At 35.9% G+C, this 19,128-nt stretch overlaps 2 protein-coding genes across 2 annotated transcripts; one reads left to right on the top strand and one right to left on the bottom strand.

The window, feature by feature from the left end:
* Positions 1–515: 515 nt before the first annotated feature.
* LOC140790556 (peptide chain release factor APG3, chloroplastic) lies at positions 516–12,369 on the bottom strand. The gene is made up of 15 exons (XM_073140681.1): positions 12,093–12,369; positions 10,827–10,883; positions 10,317–10,397; positions 10,169–10,226; positions 9,983–10,086; positions 9,342–9,393; positions 8,281–8,330; positions 6,546–6,611; positions 6,305–6,469; positions 5,632–5,704; positions 5,322–5,454; positions 4,941–4,998; positions 3,268–3,315; positions 2,991–3,074; positions 516–997 (listed from the first exon to the last, which is right to left on the bottom strand). Exons 1-15 carry the CDS (start codon positions 12,264–12,266, stop codon positions 926–928), a joined length of 1,275 nt encoding a protein of 424 aa, XP_072996782.1. The 5' UTR covers positions 12,267–12,369; the 3' UTR covers positions 516–925.
* A 744-nt stretch (positions 12,370–13,113) lies between these two features.
* LOC140791480 (uncharacterized) lies at positions 13,114–18,437 on the top strand. Its single transcript, XM_073142074.1, has 5 exons — positions 13,114–13,770; positions 14,287–14,404; positions 15,741–16,093; positions 16,194–16,292; positions 16,387–18,437. The coding sequence occupies exons 1-5, from the start codon at positions 13,178–13,180 to the stop codon at positions 17,726–17,728; spliced, it is 2,505 nt and encodes an 834-aa protein (XP_072998175.1). The 5' UTR covers positions 13,114–13,177; the 3' UTR covers positions 17,729–18,437.
* The last annotated feature ends 691 nt before the right edge of the window (positions 18,438–19,128 follow it).

Below are 19,128 nucleotides of genomic sequence, written 5' to 3'. Positions count from 1 at the left end.
AGCGATGATGCCAATATAGTAGGTGGTTGTTTTATGGTATATTATTATTTGGACTCGATTTATGGTTGTTATTTCTGAACTAATACTAAGTTGATTTATCCTAATGGGGCTGAACGTATCGGTACGAGATGTTTTCTAAGATAATTCCTACTTCTTAGTAATCACAATATAGGAAATATGGACTAAACCCATGTTACTTGCAAACAGAGGCTATTTCATCTTTCCAGCGGCTCTTCAAGCTTTTAATGTATACGCACTTGTAAGCAGTACACACCTTTTATGTGCAATGTATAATTTTTAACCAAACTAGCCCTCTTCCAAATTTTATAAAACAAAATTGATTACATCCTAAATTTAATACAAAAGGAGTGTTTCACTGTAGCTATAAATGAAATGCTGAATTTATATTTATCTGAAAAAAAATTATTAACAAGTTCAGCATCTTTTTAAGATATATAAGTCATTAATTTGATCTACATTTAATGTGTGACAAAAAAAAAAGAGACAAACTTATCTGGATCTGTCAACATTTCATCTAAATCTTTCCAAATAAACTGCAGATAAGTTCAGCAATTTACATATATTTAAACTGCTGATAAGACGAGTGCAAATCAAGGTTCTAACATCATCATCTGTAAATACAATTCAAATGGCCAGTTTTGCCAGTATTTCATGGTGAAGACAGCAATGCAACCCTTCTACCAGGTCCTACTTAAGATGCCAACAGCCATTATGACTGCAGAAATTTCCGAAACCAGAAGTAATTTCTGCTGAAGACACAGATTCCAGCCTGTCATTACTTCAGTACTCATTTTCCGAGAGGTATTGCTTGCCAACTTCCAGCCACTTGGATCAGATTTTCATGTATCATCATTCACAGGTTTGATGGTAGCACTGTAGCAGTAGTAGGGCATAGTTTAATTGATCAAGCAGTGGTTGCACCAACTGACTGAGCGAGTTCCTCCAAAAGTTCCTTCTGCTCCATGGCTGCACATGCCTATGAAACATATTAAAGAAAAAAAAACCAATTTAGTTATTCAACCTTCTTTAGCTTATTTTATCCTCCCAGGAAATACAACCAGAAGAACCAGAAGATAGTAGCACATCTTTTTAAGTGTCTTTCTTTGTTTGAGATAACACTTATTTATAATAGTTAAAAGGGAATCCTAATGCACAAGGCTCTTGCTAGTGAGGATTTGGGACTGGGAAAGCAACAAATAGGCATCTTACTAACTTTACAGAGTGGTCGTTTCCATGGCTCAAACTCATGACCTCTTAGGTGCAACGGTGCAACCTTACTGTCACATGAAGAAGCACTCTCTACTTATTTATAAAACTAATCAACTGTTAATTCAATCCTAGATGTTAATCAACAATTTCCTTATGACGAGCAGATCATGCCTGAAAAATATTGTGTATAATTCAATCTAAGTTTTAGGAGTAAAATTTCTTCACTTACCTTGCTAAAGTTGTCAGGCCGTACCATTTCAAAGAAGCCATATTGCACAAAATAGACACAACTCACAGAAGGTATGATTCATTGTCATGGATCCCAATTTTAGCCGATTCCGACTACAACCTGAAACCAGTCTAATATCAGCTAGTTTTGGCTAATTTGTCTCAACCGTATCGGCTGAAACTTAACCAAAACAAGACAAAATATGTTTTTTTAAAAGATTTAAGTCAGATCTAAATGGATACGGCCAGTTTACTGATGTCCCCGCTGTCTTATTTTTAAGTTTTCAACTTTTACTCTCTAGCGCACCTCCCACCTCTCACACTTTATCGAACTCATCCAACGGCTAATTCGACGAGCTCCTCTAGCTACTCTATACTTGGGTGAACTAGCTTTGAATGAAGAGAGAAATTTCTCTTTTCAATTCACTTATATAGTATAATTTGCGAGCATAGTTTACTAAATTCAGTTAGAAATTCATCATTTTTAAGTGAGCATCTTTTTTCTTTTAGTTTTTTAGGCTTCATATGTTATTTTCTTATATTTCTACCACATTTTCTAAATTTGTAGAAAATTTCTAATAATTTAAAATACTATTTAAAATTACGTAATTAAAAAATATTTTGATCCAATACAGGAGGCTGATATGACTAATATGTATCGTTTTCTATGGGTAGCCAATCCTGATCTCCAGTTTTAGAATCTTGAATCTAATATTCAAATGGTAAATTCAGCACATGTCAAAAATGCTGAAATAAGTCCAAATTTTGAGCAGTCAATTCTAAATTTAGGTGCAAACAAAGATGAGGAGGCCAGCGGGGCTTAAATAACTCCCAACATAACTTCTTCATGATAAAACAACAACAGAGTGAAGAGAGGAGTGCTTAATGCAAATAAAGGCAGGAAGGAACAAAAGAAAGCTGAAAAGATCAGAATTAAGAATTTACGGGAAGTGATGTGTCCAACAATTCTTGAATATTGAAGAAGCTAAAATATGAGAAAGTTGGAGAATTGTAGATTCCTGAGTATGTCCTGTCTACTAACTTTTACATCTGCAACATGGGACACCATTTACTAAGAGAATTCTGCAATCCTGGCATCTACTAAGAGATTTTGCAAGAAAGATGCCAGCAAATGTCTTATCTGCACTTATATTACCTCATCATATGAAGAGATTAATTTTTATCAGCAAATCAAACCTGCTAAAGAAGGATCAACAAATTGAATGATGCAAGTTATTATGATCAACCATAATCTAGAGAGCAATGAGCACGTGAGTAATTATTTCTCAATCCTTGCCTCCTTGGACCTCCTTATAGCAACTCAGACCTGCTAACGACATAACCAACAAATCAACTGGTTCAAATATTGGATCTTAGCATTTTGGGCATCCGATTTGTAGTTTGAAGAATGACAATTGAGAAAGTTCAAGGATTTATTTTATAAGGAAATTGAGCTTCTTGTATATAATAACAGAAATGTGACTATACCTCATTAACCAGAAAAAACTAAGTCATTCCTTGTGAAGCCATACCTGAACAGCTGTCTCAATATCTCCTGAAAGGAAGGACGTAAGCTCAAAGTTCATCTTCAATCTATGATCAGTCACTCTATTATCCTACAAATTCAGTATAGATCATTTAGAAGATGCAATGAATCACAAGAATGGAAATCATGGTTCTGGGAACTTTAATATTGACTACCCAAAATATAGAAGTAATCACATCAACCTTATAAAAATCAAATCAACAGTGTAACAATAATTTGCATGATAGTAGATCTTAATTCAAAATGGAACAAGTTATCCTTACCTTGTAATTGTATGTCCTGATCTTTTCAGAACGAGCACCAGTACCAACCTACAAGTTTTCAGAAAATAATTTACACACATACATTTATCAAAAAGGTAGTCTAATACATGGGTTAGCAAGTTCATTTCGTAGTCTTCAATTGAACAGTCATGGCTACTACTGTCATGCATCCTATACAATTACATAAGTTCATATTGATTTACTATTTGTTTAAATATCAATATTAGGTTTTAGTTATGCAACTACACAAATAAGATGATATCAGTGTTTAGCAGATTCGGCTGTTTACTCTCCAAAATTAGTAGCTTTTGTCCGTGGTTTGAAGTATCAACCAATATCGACACGTATCGGTATCGGCCAAAGCCAATCCAAAACAGGGGCTGAGACCAATTTTCTCTTTGTTTTAGCCTAGTATCGGCTGATACATATTAAGTCGTATCAGCTGTAAACGCAAAATTTTGATTTTGTTTCTATGCGGACTATATGAAGATCATGTTATAAGTTTGATCTAGCCTGAATCTAGTTAGGGACATCAATTCTTAATATCCTAATGTTTTGGGTGTGACATTTTATGTTTTCTTCCCATTTTTCTTTCTCTCTTTTTTCCTTTTTGTTTCTACTTCTTCACTCCATACATTTTACCTTTTCTTTTAACACTTCCTACAATCACCTTTGCTGCAAAGGGGGTTGTTAACCTGCATTTACAAGTGACTTCTTGCCACCTCTGTTCTGAGGTGATGACAATAATGAGTTAATGAATCCATTCGAAATTCAATATTATTCTTATTCACTATTCATATTATGTTGTTCTATCTTGTGTTATTACTCTAACTTTTCTTATCTTTGTCATTTTTTATGAACTTTTGAGATTTTTCTTCGATTTCTATCATTTTAAGAATTTCAGTAATGTAAAAATAGTCTACAACCAAGATGGCTGATACAGTGGCCGAAACAGCCCATATTGGTAATACATATATTTTTTCCATGATCGATATTTAGAATCTTGCATCCGTCACTCTAAAAGACAGAAGAAAATAACACATTCACGTTCGAAGCCAGGAGGGTACAAAACTTGGTGATAAAGTATGAGTATTTTGTTAACGATGGCTCAATGTCCAACAAATACTACACAAGTGAAAAGGTAATAAAAAACTAAGCAATTCAACAGGAAGATGACACGATGGGAAGCCTAAGTGCAAAGGGATGTTTGGAAACAATGAGAAAAGCTACATTGATTGTTATATTGCTGGAGGAAATTATCTAGACCAAAATAATGGAGAGACCAATTTGTTAAAATATAAGGCTTGCAATACAACATATTACTCAAGAAAATTAAAATATGAAAGACAAGATAAACTTGGAGAAATATTAAGACACGGCTTCAAGGTATAAGACAACTCTGCAGTATACACAAGTTGATTCATTGGATACCACATTTAAGCTATATGTTAGTTGATATAATAGAAGAATTTAAGATATACATGCCGGACTAGTTATATCAAAATGCATGGCAATCTAGACAAGGGTGGAGAGTGAATTGAATGTCAACTTAATTACCAATATGACATATGATGTATTTATCACATGCAATGACAAGATATGAGTCATCATCTGAAAAACAGAATGAGATGAACTTATACACGTGCTATGGTACTTTTATTCTGATTTCATACCTGTGATCTCCTCTGATTACTTAATGATTCCTGTTGCTCCCTTACTTTCATCTCGTAGCTGAAACAATCATCATTGAAAATAAATAAGTATAAAAACTGCAAAGAAAATGATGACTGATTTAGAATTTTTGTGTACCAAAATGACTATGATGATGAACATGCAGAAGAAACTAAATGAGCTGCAAGTGATGGGATCTAAATTTTCCTAAAGAAGAATTTGATTTAGATTTCGAGTGAAGTTTGAGTTGCCATTGTTGATTGTTGCCCAAATGGAGAGGACATGCATAAAAGGGGAGGATATGCGTAAAAGGGAAGAAAGATAGCACAGTTTTGACTTCTGTATAGTAGTGCTAAAAATGTAAAGCATTCCAATGAACTCACAGTTTTGCTCTCAGCAACTGAAGTGCACGATCTTTGTTCCGAAGCTGAGTTCTTTCTTCTGTACAGAATATGCGTATTCCAGTTGGTTTATGAAAAAGGTCGACAGCTGTTTCTACCTTGTTGACATTCTGTCCTGCATCCATGAATGTGATGATTTAAACAATGTATAAGAAGAAAAGCAAGACTAAAAAGTATATTATAGCTGCAGACCACAGCAGTGGAGAAGAATAAGATTACATCATTTTTATAAACAAAAGCAATAAGATACAGTTCCGTATAAGAACATGTATGAAAAATTATTAGCTTATACCTCCAGCTCCACCAGATCTTGCTGTTGTAAGTTCAATATCTTTGGGATCAATTTCTACTTCAACTTCATCAGCCTAGGAAAGGAGACAAAAGGTTAGCAATATTGGACATAAATACTACATTTTAGAAAAAGCCATGTCAGGAAGATGGCCTATCTGTTCAGACAATAATTTAACAATTAAAAGAAACGTTAGAAAAAATAAAATAATTAAGCATAAAATTATCAGGAACAGATAATGCCAAATTAATTGAACAGTTGCAATAACTGATTCAGGCAGCAGTCCTAGGCCGTGACAAAATATTTTAACACTTATCTCTGACAAGTACAACAGATCCAGGTAAGAAACAGATGTCAGAAGATAGTAAATAATTGTCAGGTGATCCAAGTATGTCAGTTATCTAAAGGAGTTGCTACTAATTCTGGCTTGTATACACTGCATCTTGTCCCAATAGCACCATAGGAGGATGTAAATATGGAGTTTGTTTTAGAAGTATGGATGCCATGCCAATTAGCATGGTTGGACTGGATCGATACATATCATGCCCGTGAATTTATTGGCACCAACAAAGATAACATTAAATTAATGATTTTATAAAGATAGGCAAGATGTTGTGGATAATACCCCAACATTGCTTTAACAGAAATATTACTCTGATTCATGATCATAGTCTACCTCCGGCATAATCGCTACAGTTGATGTTGATGTATGCACACGGCCCTGAGCTTCTGTTTGGGGCACACGCTGAACACGGTGGACTCCAGACTCATACTTCAGTTTACTATAGACTTGTTTTCCCTTCACTTCCATGACGTATGTCTTGTATCCTCCTTTCTCAGCCTGAAAAGTTCTTATGAGTAACACAAAATATGCTTTATAGCAAAAGTTAAGTTAATACACTAGTGTGTTAACATACTTCTGAGCTAGAAATTGTGGTAAATTTCCATGAATTGCGCTCACTGTATTTCTGATACATACGCACCTGCAGAATAACAAAGTGGTATATGAACAGATTGAAAATCTTCTATAGTCAATAAATTCTTAATTGCTCTTCTATTTATCATAGATACAAATTTATGTGTGTTAGAAAATAAATATAAAAGTTTACATTTTTTAATAACTTAAGCTTTTAGAGTAGTTGGTAAGTTAACATGGTATCAAAACAAGAGGTTATGAGTTCAAATCCTGTCATACTCATTTTAACCATAAGATATAAAACATTCATCCATTTAAATCAAGTCTACTTTTCAGACCTACCAAAATATCTCAAGGGGGAGTATTGGAATATAAATATAAAAACTATCATTCTCTAACAGTTTAAACTTTTAAAGTAATTGGCAAGTTAATAATATGCTAATTTGCTAGAAGAAAACTTATATTTCTTCATTGTCTACAAAATAAAAACTTGAGCCCACCTGGATCAAAATAAATGTTTTAAGTATTTCATCTCAAAGTTGAGAAGGGCTGGAATTTTTTTTATGACATTCTTAATCTATAGCCGACCACTCAACCTTTAGAAAATTAGATCTGAAACCTTCGTAACAATGCGCATCAAAAGAGAGGCTATCATTAAAAAGTGAAAACTATGAAACCATTTCTTGACAGCTGGTCGCATAACTCAATCTTTTATCCAACTTATCTCTGAAAATACTGAACAACCAATAGTTAACTTCTTATTTTACAAGCTTATAGAGATGATTTGTTTGCATCCATAAATTGCCTTGCCAAGTGTGCAAATCTATACATGGTCAGCCCATACTATGACACGAAAGTATCAGTATTGATATAAGAAACTATTTCGATACTCTCCCATGTCCACCCAAGCTAATGACCTCATGGACTCCATGCTGATCCTATCCAATCGGCATCGACATTGTACCAACCATGTCCCTAACTGGCATATATTATTTGGCACGAAGAAGTTTCACTTTGTCTGACCATGCAGCACTTGTCGTGCCAATAGTTAACCATCACTCCTCTTACCATTGGCCAAGCCTTGATTGAATAAACTCAAAAGAATGAAAAAGAAAAATTAGCATGCATATTTCTCAATTCCAAATTGCAACCCGAATTGGGGAGTGAAGATGATAAACCAAAGATGGCCGTGTCGATCGGCATGGGGCATGTCGACGGCGTACCAGCATGTGACACGAGGGGGTGCCGCATAGCACCCGTCTTAGCAGCGCTTCACTAAAGACTCTTCGTCATCGTCGTCGTTCACCGTCGCTGCCAATCTCGCCGTCGCCCGTCATGCCCGAGGTCGCCAATTGCGACGCTGATGCCCTAGCTCTTGCTGGCTTGAGGAAGATGACCCAAGTGGGTCGGGTCAATTTCAAATAAAAGCTTAAGTTACGGATATGATGAAGCGCTACTAGTCTCTCTCCTCTTTTTCTCTCCCTCTCTTGTGGCTCTACTGGCAAGTGCCATGCCGTGCCATAACACGGCCATCCATGGATAAACCTACACCCGATTTGGTTTGACTATCTAAATGCTTGAACAAATTACTCATTTACATCTAGCATTCAGGGGCAAATGTTTAGTGGCTTAACATGAAATTGTCTAGCCATGCTATGAGAAAAACACTTATAGGAAATATCACTTTAAACACAATGTTCAAAAAACATATTACTATCATGATATCATCTACCTACAAGATCACCAGCCCATATTCCAGCTTCATCACCACCAGTTCCTGCCCTTACTGCAAGGAATAGAGAAAATTAGGGTACTTTCTGATAGCAGGAAGGATGTTTGGCATGTATTTTCGTAAAGGAATTAACTTAGAAAGACATTAATAATACAAATAGTAAAAGTAAATTTATCCAATTGTTTTTCATTTGGTAGAAATTCCAAAATAATGTGTTTAGGGAACTCAAGGAATCGGAAACTCAGGAGGAACAGTGATCCACTATTACAGCATAGAATATCAAATACATGCAAGATCTACAAGGAAGACATATGGCACAACTTTTTCAAAACTTTTTTTTCCTAAAATAAGAGGCTAAATATGCTCAGAATATCAATATACTTGCTCAGAAACTTTAAAGAAAGGTACCCCATGATATTTCCTACTAAATAACAAGAATGATAAATTGATCAATTTTGAAATTTCAAATGGACATAGTAGTGAAGGGGCTAGCATCTCTGGCTCTGAATAATGCCTAATAAATGGAGTTGTTGCAGCACCCAACCTATTAAAGATGATGGCTTGATGTGATGCTTACTTTTGCATCTCAGATTCTATGTTACTCTTAGCTTCTTTAGCATTAATCTGGTGCTATGCTTACTTTTGCTTCTCAGATTCTATATTATTCTTAGAACTTCTTTAGCATTAATCTGGTAATAATAGGCATTCAAGTTCTTAAGGATACTCAGTCTTCAGGTTTGCATAAAAGGAACTAGTCATAAAAAATTTCAGACTAACAAGCTGGTAACTACGTATAAGATAAAAAAAGAAAGACAACTCATCAACTCATCTAGTACAATGGAATAGGTCAGAGAAAATCCATCACTGAGTACCTATCATCCAAAAGATCACACAAGAATTGTTTAAAAGATGAAGATATTCCCTACGAACAAAAGTATGATATATTATAACTTGTGTATTCCAATTAATACCTAATTTTGTAAATGTAGAGAAAATTTTCTATGCCAAGCATTTCTTCTAGCCATGTTGATGTTTCAAACAAGAATCGGCAAAAATAAGATGTACCTTCAAGTAAGATATTGCGTGAATCCATAGGATCACTGGGAATCAATAGTACCTATTAACAAGAAATAAGATCAAGAGCAGTGAGTCGATTACAAAATCTGATTGGTGTCAGGAAATATTATCTGAATGAGGGTAGACTGATAAATCAGAAAATGTCCAGCATCATATGTTTACTCTTGTTAACAATATATTCTTCACTTTCAAAGGTTAAATCTAGAAAGTATATATTAAAGGGACGTGAATAAGCTATTCTACACTTTCTATACAGAGGAGAAATGTAATTTTCAAACAGAAATTGGTTATATGATATATATTTTGAAAGCAATGGTGTCATATCAACGTTGACACTTTAAAACCATTTGAATCAGTGCCAGGCAATTCATCTACCTAGTATGAAATTGTAGCACATAACCAGGTGAAATAATGCTAAAAAGGAAGGAAATGACTGCACCGGACATTGAAATGTAGTTAGTAATTCACTCTCATTTCAACATGTGGCCAAGGATGAAATAAGAACCACTCAGGGGAACTTGGTAAGCAGCAGCATAAATAGAAGTCAATTAATTCATTTATTCCAATGAATAGAAGCAACAATGTTATACAGTAGTCAATTATTTCAATGAATAAAACTAAATCCACACCTTCAGCTTCTCTTCTAGCTTTTTAAGCTCATTGGACAGACTCTCAATTTCATAAGCTATCATTTCTGCCATATCCGAGTCACCTCCCTCCTCTTTCTCTAAAGCTATAATGTGGACAAATGCAGATAATGATGAAATATGAAAACTTTATGCCATTGAATGTAAACAGGAAGCAGGAGTATCAACCTTTGGTTTCTTCTATCTGTCTCTCACAATCCTTGAATCTCCTGTAGTTTGTTACTACCTGATAATTGTAAAGAGTGCAATATACCAACAAGTGTGAGCCATCATAAATGTGTTGAGTCAAAAAAACATTAAATAACCTTGGAAGTACCTCATCTAGCTCAGCCACTGATTGTGCAAGCTTTTGGTACTCACTAGGATTTGAGACAATATCAGGATCTGCCAGCTTCACCTATTTGATGGCATCAGTAGTGTCAGTTGATTGGCAGAGCAGACATCACAATATCATTAACTAATCATAATCAAGGATAAGAAACCTGAGAGATATAACAGTTTTATGTACAAAACTGCATATTGTTTCATATCAAGTAACAAAAGAAAATTGTTAATTCACCAACTACTATAAAAGCTTAAGTAGTTATAATAATAATTTTTATATCTTTATATTCTAACACTCCCTCTCATTTATGGACTTAAGACATTTTCATGGACCCAAGAAATTGATATCTTTGATTAGTTTTTTCCTAGTATAAGTACACTTTTCCTTCTTTTCCTTCTATTTGTTTTCCAAATAGTAAAAATGGGAAACTACTAAAGAAAAATCAAAAGAACAATAAAATGATTTCCGAAAGGAACTAATGAACAATGATCTTGCCCATACCGATAACTCCTTCCATGTTCTTTCAGCAGAGTCCAGCTTTGCCATGAGATAGGGTTCCTACATGCAGCATCATATTTGTCTTAGAAATATAGCATCCAATGAGTCTGAATTATTAATTAGATGATAAGAAAATAATATGGCAATAGATAGGTTATTAAGCTGCAAGATTCAGGAAGCTGATACAAAATATTTCAAACTGGATACACTATAGAAGAGAAAATAAAGATGCATATTTGGCCTGTTCATCGTGTTTATACAAACTGATGAGGACATCATGTAAAAACCAAAAATTATACATTCTTAGAAAAGAAAACTGTAAAATCTAATTAGAGATATGATTAAGGATGGTGCACACATTATTCAAGGCACAGCTTCTTCTTTTTTAAACAAAAGAATAGCAGAAAAATATATAAAGCAAGTTCAAGATAGGACACCATCCACTGGGAGATTACAACAGGAACTATCATTTTATTCTCCTGAAGGATAATCTTGTGATAATTGATAACTACTACAGCCAAAGTGAGAGTGATAAGATAGATACCCTCTTAAAGAGATGATTTGATTGTTCTTATTGCTGAAGGAGTCTTAAACAAGTTCAGAATGTAGAACTTTTATATTATCCTCAAATTTCTTATGATGAGACAGCAATTACTCTCAGAAAGAAAAGAAACTTATACAATGTACGAGTAGAGGGCAAACGGTGATAGACAGACAGTAATCAAAATCACTCAATCTATGAAATGTCAATATCAAGACGTCCTAATAGCTTGACTCTTTTGGCTGTTATACGAAGATCAAGATGCCCAAAGAAGGGCCACGAAAGTAACCCTTATAGATAAGTTACCTGTCTCATCTATAAACTTGATTATTCAATAGAAATAGTTTTCTTTGTCCCACCTTTATCCTTGACGGATTCAGTCAAGGATTAGCAATTTGTTATCAATATAAGGCATTAGAAATCTTCAAGAAAAAAGGAGAAAGCTTTAACTGGAAATGATGCCTTATCCACAAAAGTCCTTTAAAGTAGCGAGATGCAAAAGGATTGAGAAATAAGCCTTCATGCGTCAATTTTCCAATATGGGATAGCATTACAAGCAAAAAAGTAGTATGCCTAAATGGAAAACTACAGTAATTTCTCAATTTGATTACAACTACCTTTACCTGTAAAACAATGACAATAACTGCAAATTAACAAGCTCTCACATTATGTATCGTAATATAGTCGCAAAACTCTATACTGAATTGGCGCTTGAAGCAAGAAATTACCGCCATGCAAACGATTCCGGAGGGCTTGGTTCTCCTCCAGTGAGGTATATTAACTGGAACCCCTGGAACCCTACAACCTCTCCCCGTTTCGCCCATGAGATTAGATCGCGTAGGCCCTGGCTTCGTCGAGATGGTCGGAGCTCGAACCATGAAGCTTGTGAAGAGAGCTTCCATTGTAGAGAGAGAGAGAGAGAGAGAGAGAGAGAGAGAGAGAGAGAGAGAGAGAGAGAGAGAGGTGGGGATAAAATTTAAACACGGAAACAGGGGATAACTGGAGTGGATAGAGTTTCATGGTTACCTCCTAGGCTCCTACAATCATATTAGCAAATATGGATATCAAAACACAAGTTACTTTGCAAAAATGGACTAATTTTGTTTTTATATTCTATTAATATACATTTGGTTTTATGTGTTTGAAAAAATTGCATTTATACACCTAACTAAGGTCGTGGGTGTTAAAATATAATTCCTCCACCGTTTGTAAGAAGAAAATATAAAATAATCTAAGATTTTTATTTAAAATTAGAGATACATTATTTATAATTATGCGAAATAAAATGACTCACTCTTTGTTTATTACGGATCTCTCCTTATCCACATAATTTTTATTTAAAATTAGAGATACATCATTTATAATTATATGAAACAAAATAGCTCACTCTTTGTTTATTACGGATCTCTCCTAATCCACATAAGTAATATGTGTTTATCAATATTCAACTTAGTATTTGTTATTTTAATAATTAGGTGGAATTAATTTGTAAATTTCTTCTTATTTTTTATTTGTGGTTATTTGCACAAAAAATCGCTTAAATGTTTTGGCAAATGAAAACTGATTGCATTCATTTGCAACACGGCATACCCCTCTTTATTTATAGTCCAATAAATTGTAGTTGGGCTCTTCGGCCCATGGGCCATGCTATTACCTTTTTTGGACCCGTATCCGATAACGTTAGCAACTCATCACAGTCCATTGCCGCTCCTTAACTCCCACCCCGGCAACCTTGTAGGGTTTAACACCTCTCTCTCTCTCTCTCTCTCTCTCTCTCTCTCTCTCTCTCTCTCTCTCTCCCTCTCTCTCCCCCATGGTTTTTTCTCTCCTCCTCCTCCTCCGCCGGGCCTCCTCCTCTACCTACCTCTTCCGCTCTACAATAAAAGTCCCACCTTTATCCCTTTCCCACCTCTCCCTTCGCCTCTCTTTCTCCTCCCTCCCTCTTGCCGACCCCCCCGACCCTTCCACCTCCAAACCTCCCTCCCTCTCCTCCCGCCTCGCCTTCGTCTTCGACCAAATCGACTCCCTCGACCGCGCCCGCGACCACGCCGCCAAGGACGATGCCCTCCTCCGCATCCGCGCTTGGCGCCAAGCCAAAGACCAGGAGAAGGAGAAGGAGAAGGCGGAGATGGAGAAGAATGAGGTAGTGGAGGAAAGCATGGAAGAGGTGGTTCGGAAGGAGGTGGAGCTGGTCCACCCGTGGCCCGAGTGGATCGAGCTCATGGAGAGGCTGGCGCATCAGAATTACTTTGATCTGTGTAGGGCTGATGAGGACCAAGTTGCTGCAAACGCGGGTATTGACATCTCCGGGGTCAGAGAGGAAGTGGGTCTCGATTTTTCTAGGGATTGGATCACCGTGCGCAACGCCTGCATGAATTTTGGCCGCGACCGCTTTGATATATTGAAGTATGATCTTTTTCCCCCGAATTTTTTGAGTTTCTGATTTAAAAGCATACATTTTGGTTACACTACGTATGGCGGTTCGTGGAAATTGTGCAAAATTTAATATTTGTGTATATTAGTTGTATTCTGTAAAGAATTTGATTAATTCATGTGAAATTTTTTTTTTTTTGACAAAAAGGCCCAACCGCCATTTCATTGTGATTAGAACCTTCTTCTTAGACGTAACAGCATAAAGTTCGTATTTTTATCCTAATGATAATTATCCTGTCAAAAACATGTCCAGTAGTAGAATTGCCACATTTTGGATGGTGATACAACGAAATGGTGCAAAGTATGTTCTTTTTCCATGGATTGGTTGTGTTTCCAGAAGAATTTGATTACTAATAGAAAGGAAAATAGAATTAGCATGCGATTCAAATTTTCTCTCTTAGATTAAGAACATGAAGTTGGTATTGTTTTCCTTGGATATGATTATTGGCTATCAGTATAAGGGAGACTTAATTTGGCAGTATAATTCAGGTCCCTTTCAAGGAAGGATATTCAAATTTTGGTGGGTCATGGATGTCCCAGCATGGATCCGAAGGTGGTCTTCTCAGCAAAGCTGTTGAGGAAGCTTGTCCATCTCGATGAGGGAGATGTATGTGGATCATTTTTGAATTAAAATACAAATTATGATGAGCTTGAATGCTATTCTTTTCAAACAAAAGATTTGCCACATTTTTGGGCTGTTTTTTGCATGTATTTCTTGCAATGACATCAATCGCACTAATAATTAAGGATGTACAGGGTTTCCATCTGTGGTACGTGTTGCTTAGGGAGAAAATTAGAACTTATTCCATCATATTGTTTGGTTATTTTGTTGCAAAAGATATTTGAGTTGACCAAATTCTAATTTTGGGATTGGAGTAAGTTGTTATCAAATTCGTCTGTTTTCCTTTCACAGCACACTTTATGATCTATCTAATAGTAATTGTTTCAGTTGGCACCAATGAAAGTTTAGATACACAATGCATGCATGCAAATACCCACACATATACATATGCTTGTTATAGACACTTAACAACCTTACAATGAGATCTGAAATGACTGCCAACTTCCTGATACTGATCGTATGGCTTAAATTGATGCAATTTTACATTAAATAATACTTCAGAATTGAAAATATAAGTATAAGAGAGAAGCTCTCATAACTGCATAATGTTTTCAATTTCTACTCAATGAATCTGTATAAGTTAGGAAATCATCATAACAGTTGTATGTTTGATCAGTAATTTTATAGATTCAACACTTCCAAGCACATCCATTCTCTGAGAGGAGTAATAAACCCTAGAGTATCACCAACTATATGGTGCTCAACAACAAGGTCAAACAAATTGTTGGACAAGCATGTAATGCACATAGGACCAGAGCAGGTGAACTCATTCATGATTAACTAGAATTTGCATCTCTTACTTACCAACATCTAGCTTCAAGGAACCTAGGAAACCTCGTACTCCATATCAAACTTGGAGATGCATTTCAGTAGAGACATCATAAATAAGATCACTTAGAGACAATCTATTTCCTATCCCTTGAGCAGACGCTACGCCTTGTCAAAGTGCAGTGAAATGTTCCCAAAGGATAAATTTTGGAGTTAACAGTGAATTCATCTCAGTGCCACTCTATTTTTGTGGTGGTGGAAAATATAGCAGACTGGCACAATGTGTGGCTGCTAAGCCATGACAGGTCAGGGCGGACGCTTTTTAGGACACTAGTTCTGAGAACATCAAAAATCAAATAGTTTCTATATGTTGAATTGGTATATGGGTTCGACACTTAACACTTTAATATCCTTATTTCAGTTGGGAACCAGTTATTGTATTTTCATAAGACGCATATTGATGATAGAAATTCTTCTTTTCCTGAAATTCAATGATATGGAGTGAAGTGCAAACCTTGTGAGTTGTGATATTTTGCTGGCGCTGAATTTTCAGGTATGCAGTTCTTGCAGCTTAAGGAATTCGTGTGGTAGAGGGTATATCCTCACTCGTAAAGAGGATGAGGCTCGAACCCTTGATGTTATGCGTGTCTTGTTGACTTTTGGGTTTGATCATGTTAACGGAACTGTTGAAAACAAGCCTCTCATGAAAATGAAATCTGTGAAAACTGTTGTCCGGAAATTAATACATGAGGTTGTCAAGTTGAGTGCGGTTCCAATCGATCCCAATCTTCCACCACCAGTTATCAAGAAGCCCCCTCCTAAAGTAAAACAGCCGCCTCCACCACCAAAAAAACGAGTGGGGCGTGATGATGTAGAGATGAAGAAAGGAGACTGGCTCTGTCCCAAGTACTTTATCTATTGATGCATTTATTTATTTAAGTTCATTATAATATCATGTTCTGGACTTGTAGTTTTGCTGGCTAAATCTTGTTGACTTTGGCCTTAGGTGTGACTTCATGAATTTTGCAAAGAACACTGTTTGCTTGCAGTGTGATGCCAAACGTCCCAAGAGGCAATTACTCCCGGGAGAATGGGAGTGTCCTCGGTAAGCTAATTGTTATTTAGTGGAATCATCTGATATGAATATCACTGTTTTGATGAGGCCCGAGATAACACACCTTTAATCTTATTGTTTGTAGGTGTAACTTCCTGAATTACAGGCGAAATATGGCATGTTTTCATTGTGAACACAAGCGCCCCCCTGATGAGTACACGGAGAACCAAATGGAAGCAAAACAGTCTGTTCCACGGACAGGATATGATAGAGCTGCCAGAATGTCAGATGTTTCTAATGCTTGGAATTTTGATTTTGATGACAATGAAGAAGATGGTGCAGATGTTGCGGCCTTTGAGTTTGCAGATTCATCTAAATTGGGTGAGAATTCCTCACAAGATAATATGTCTAATAGAGGAATTGCTAGGGGATTTGAAGATGATGCTGGTGACACAGGCAAGACACAGAGAAACCATGATAGATGGAGAAGCTTTTCAGAACCAGATGAAAGAAAATCTAGCTTACATTCACGCACAGGGTTTGATGATTTTGATGACGAAGATGATGATGATGATGATGTTGATAGTTATGAGATTGATACGCCAAAAGGCGGTCAAGCAAGTGAAGTATCACGGAAGAGCTTTTCTGAGTTTGAGATGGCCTCTGATTCAGAAGAATTCAGTGAATTTGATCGCCCAACAAATTCCAAAAATTGTGCCAAAGATTATTTAACAGGCTCAGAGGATGATGACCTTGTAAATCATCCTTACTGGAAACCTAGTCGTCCTGCAAATGTTTGGCAGAAGGCTGGCAGTAGAGGTGGCTCCAATCGAGTTAGGGAGATGCCTCTCGGCTCAGATGGTGATGATGAGCTTATTTCTGATTCCGATGGTGATGTAGATGAAGGGTTTAGATCAAAACAGAGAGGGAAACGCCAAGAAAATCCAGGTAGGGCTTTTACCAGGAAGGAGAGAATATCTTTTACTGATGATAAATCTGATGACAATGACTACTCAGATGCCATTCGGAATAAGTCAAAAGGACCTAAATCTGGTTCAAGAGGTTCACGCCAAGAATTTCAATTTGATAATAGGATGAGCAGTAGCTCTTTTTCCAATCGACGTTCTAGAGACTCAAGCAAGTACGACAGAGGTTCTCGTGGAGATAGTTATGGTGGGTCAAGGCGGAATGACAGATCAAAACATTTTGATGGTGAAGAGGATCAATCCTGGGTGAGGCAGTGGGGAAAGGCTAACCAACAAAGTGATAGACCAAAGGGTTCAAGAAGGAATGGACGAGGATCAAATGATGATAGGTTTGGTGGACGGAGAGATGATCCTTTCATGCGGTCTAAAGACTCTAGACGCTATGGTGATAAGGAAAGATTTGACAACAGGCAACGAGGAAGAAATATTCATTTTTCTGATCAATTCAGCAATTCTGATTATAATGATGATAGACCACGCAGGCGCATAATCGAGAGATAGGTCTATGGCATCATTCATTGGAGTATCGACATCATTGGGAAAGCAGCTTTAATCTAAGTACTATTGATTTGCTGAATATTGGCAAATTAATGAATAAGGAACAAAGAGTTGAAGACTGCTGGAACTTTGCTTTCTAAAGTATCATATAGAAAGAAAATCCTCCAGAAACGTTCTATTTGGTATCATCTTCTACAAGATTCCACCTCAATGAGCTGGAAGCTTCAGGAATCAAATACACTAGTATGCATCGTGACAAACTCTATTGATGAAACTATTCAACTTCTCCACTTGATCTTTTTCAGCTGCTGTGTGGCAAAGTCCACTAATCAAGCTTCCATCTTTCCTACTTCTGCCATGTGACACATTTTTTATCTTGGTGAGCAGTCCGATATATGCGCATAACAGTAAAAGTTGTGATGAATTTATACTCCCTTACCTCGTGATATTCATTTCAAAGAGTACTTGGGGGTTGAACAGTCGGTGGAAGCAATCAAAACCTCATTTGTATGCCAAATGACTTGTAACTTTCAAGAACATTTTTTTTTGTTGAGAAATTGCCTTCAAGAGCAATTATTCCTTTGATCTTTTTGCATGTCTTTCAGTGAGATCGTTCAGTCACACTTGCTGTAACGGAAATACAAATACAAGTTTTCCATTTGAGTTTCCAGAAATGACCAGCTTCACTTAAAATCGCATCACATTCTAGAAACATTTTTGCAGTTGATGATCCTTTTTTGTCATTACTAATTCTTCTGAGATAATGTATCATCATTTGTTGCCTCCTCTATTATAAAGCCTGCCTTTTGACACTGCCCACTGTGTTGAAGAAATAGAATTAGTGATGCGCTAGATTTAGATGTTCTTTCTTTATGCTGCACAGCCTTACCCTCTTAGATTCAGTTTCATAGATAGGTGCGCACTGAAAGGCCGCATTTCACTTTTTGAAGTTTTTGACCAAAATAGATTAATTTTTTAAATTTTTATCGAAATAGACTATCCTCAAATTTATTTGGCTGCCAAATGAGATTTAATTAGCCATTATAAAAACGTCATATAATTTTTTTCCTAAATTGCTAATTAGTTCAGTACTTTTATTGTCATATAATTTTTTTTCTAAACTTTTGAAAGATTGCTAAACTTTTATTGTCATATAAAAAAAATTATATGTATAAAATACTAAACTATCAATGTTTTAGGACTAAATAAAAATACTGAACTGATCAGTATTTTATAACCAAACAAAAACGCTGAAACTAATCAGTATTTTTGCCTAGAAAAAAATATTAATTAGTTCAACATTTTTGTTAGGGCTTCAGTCAATTAGACTTCATTTGTTAAATAAATTTAAGAATAGTCTATTCTAATAAAAAAAAAAAGTTTTCGAGCCAAGTTAGTTTGGT

The sequence above is a fragment of the Typha latifolia genome, chromosome 6 (assembly GCF_019914945.1).
Source record: "Typha latifolia isolate L0001 chromosome 6, TyphaL0001v2, whole genome shotgun sequence".
NCBI lineage: Eukaryota > Viridiplantae > Streptophyta > Magnoliopsida > Poales > Typhaceae > Typha > Typha latifolia.
Note: the sequence above shows the minus strand (reverse complement) of the source record. Positions and strands in the feature narration are given on the sequence as shown.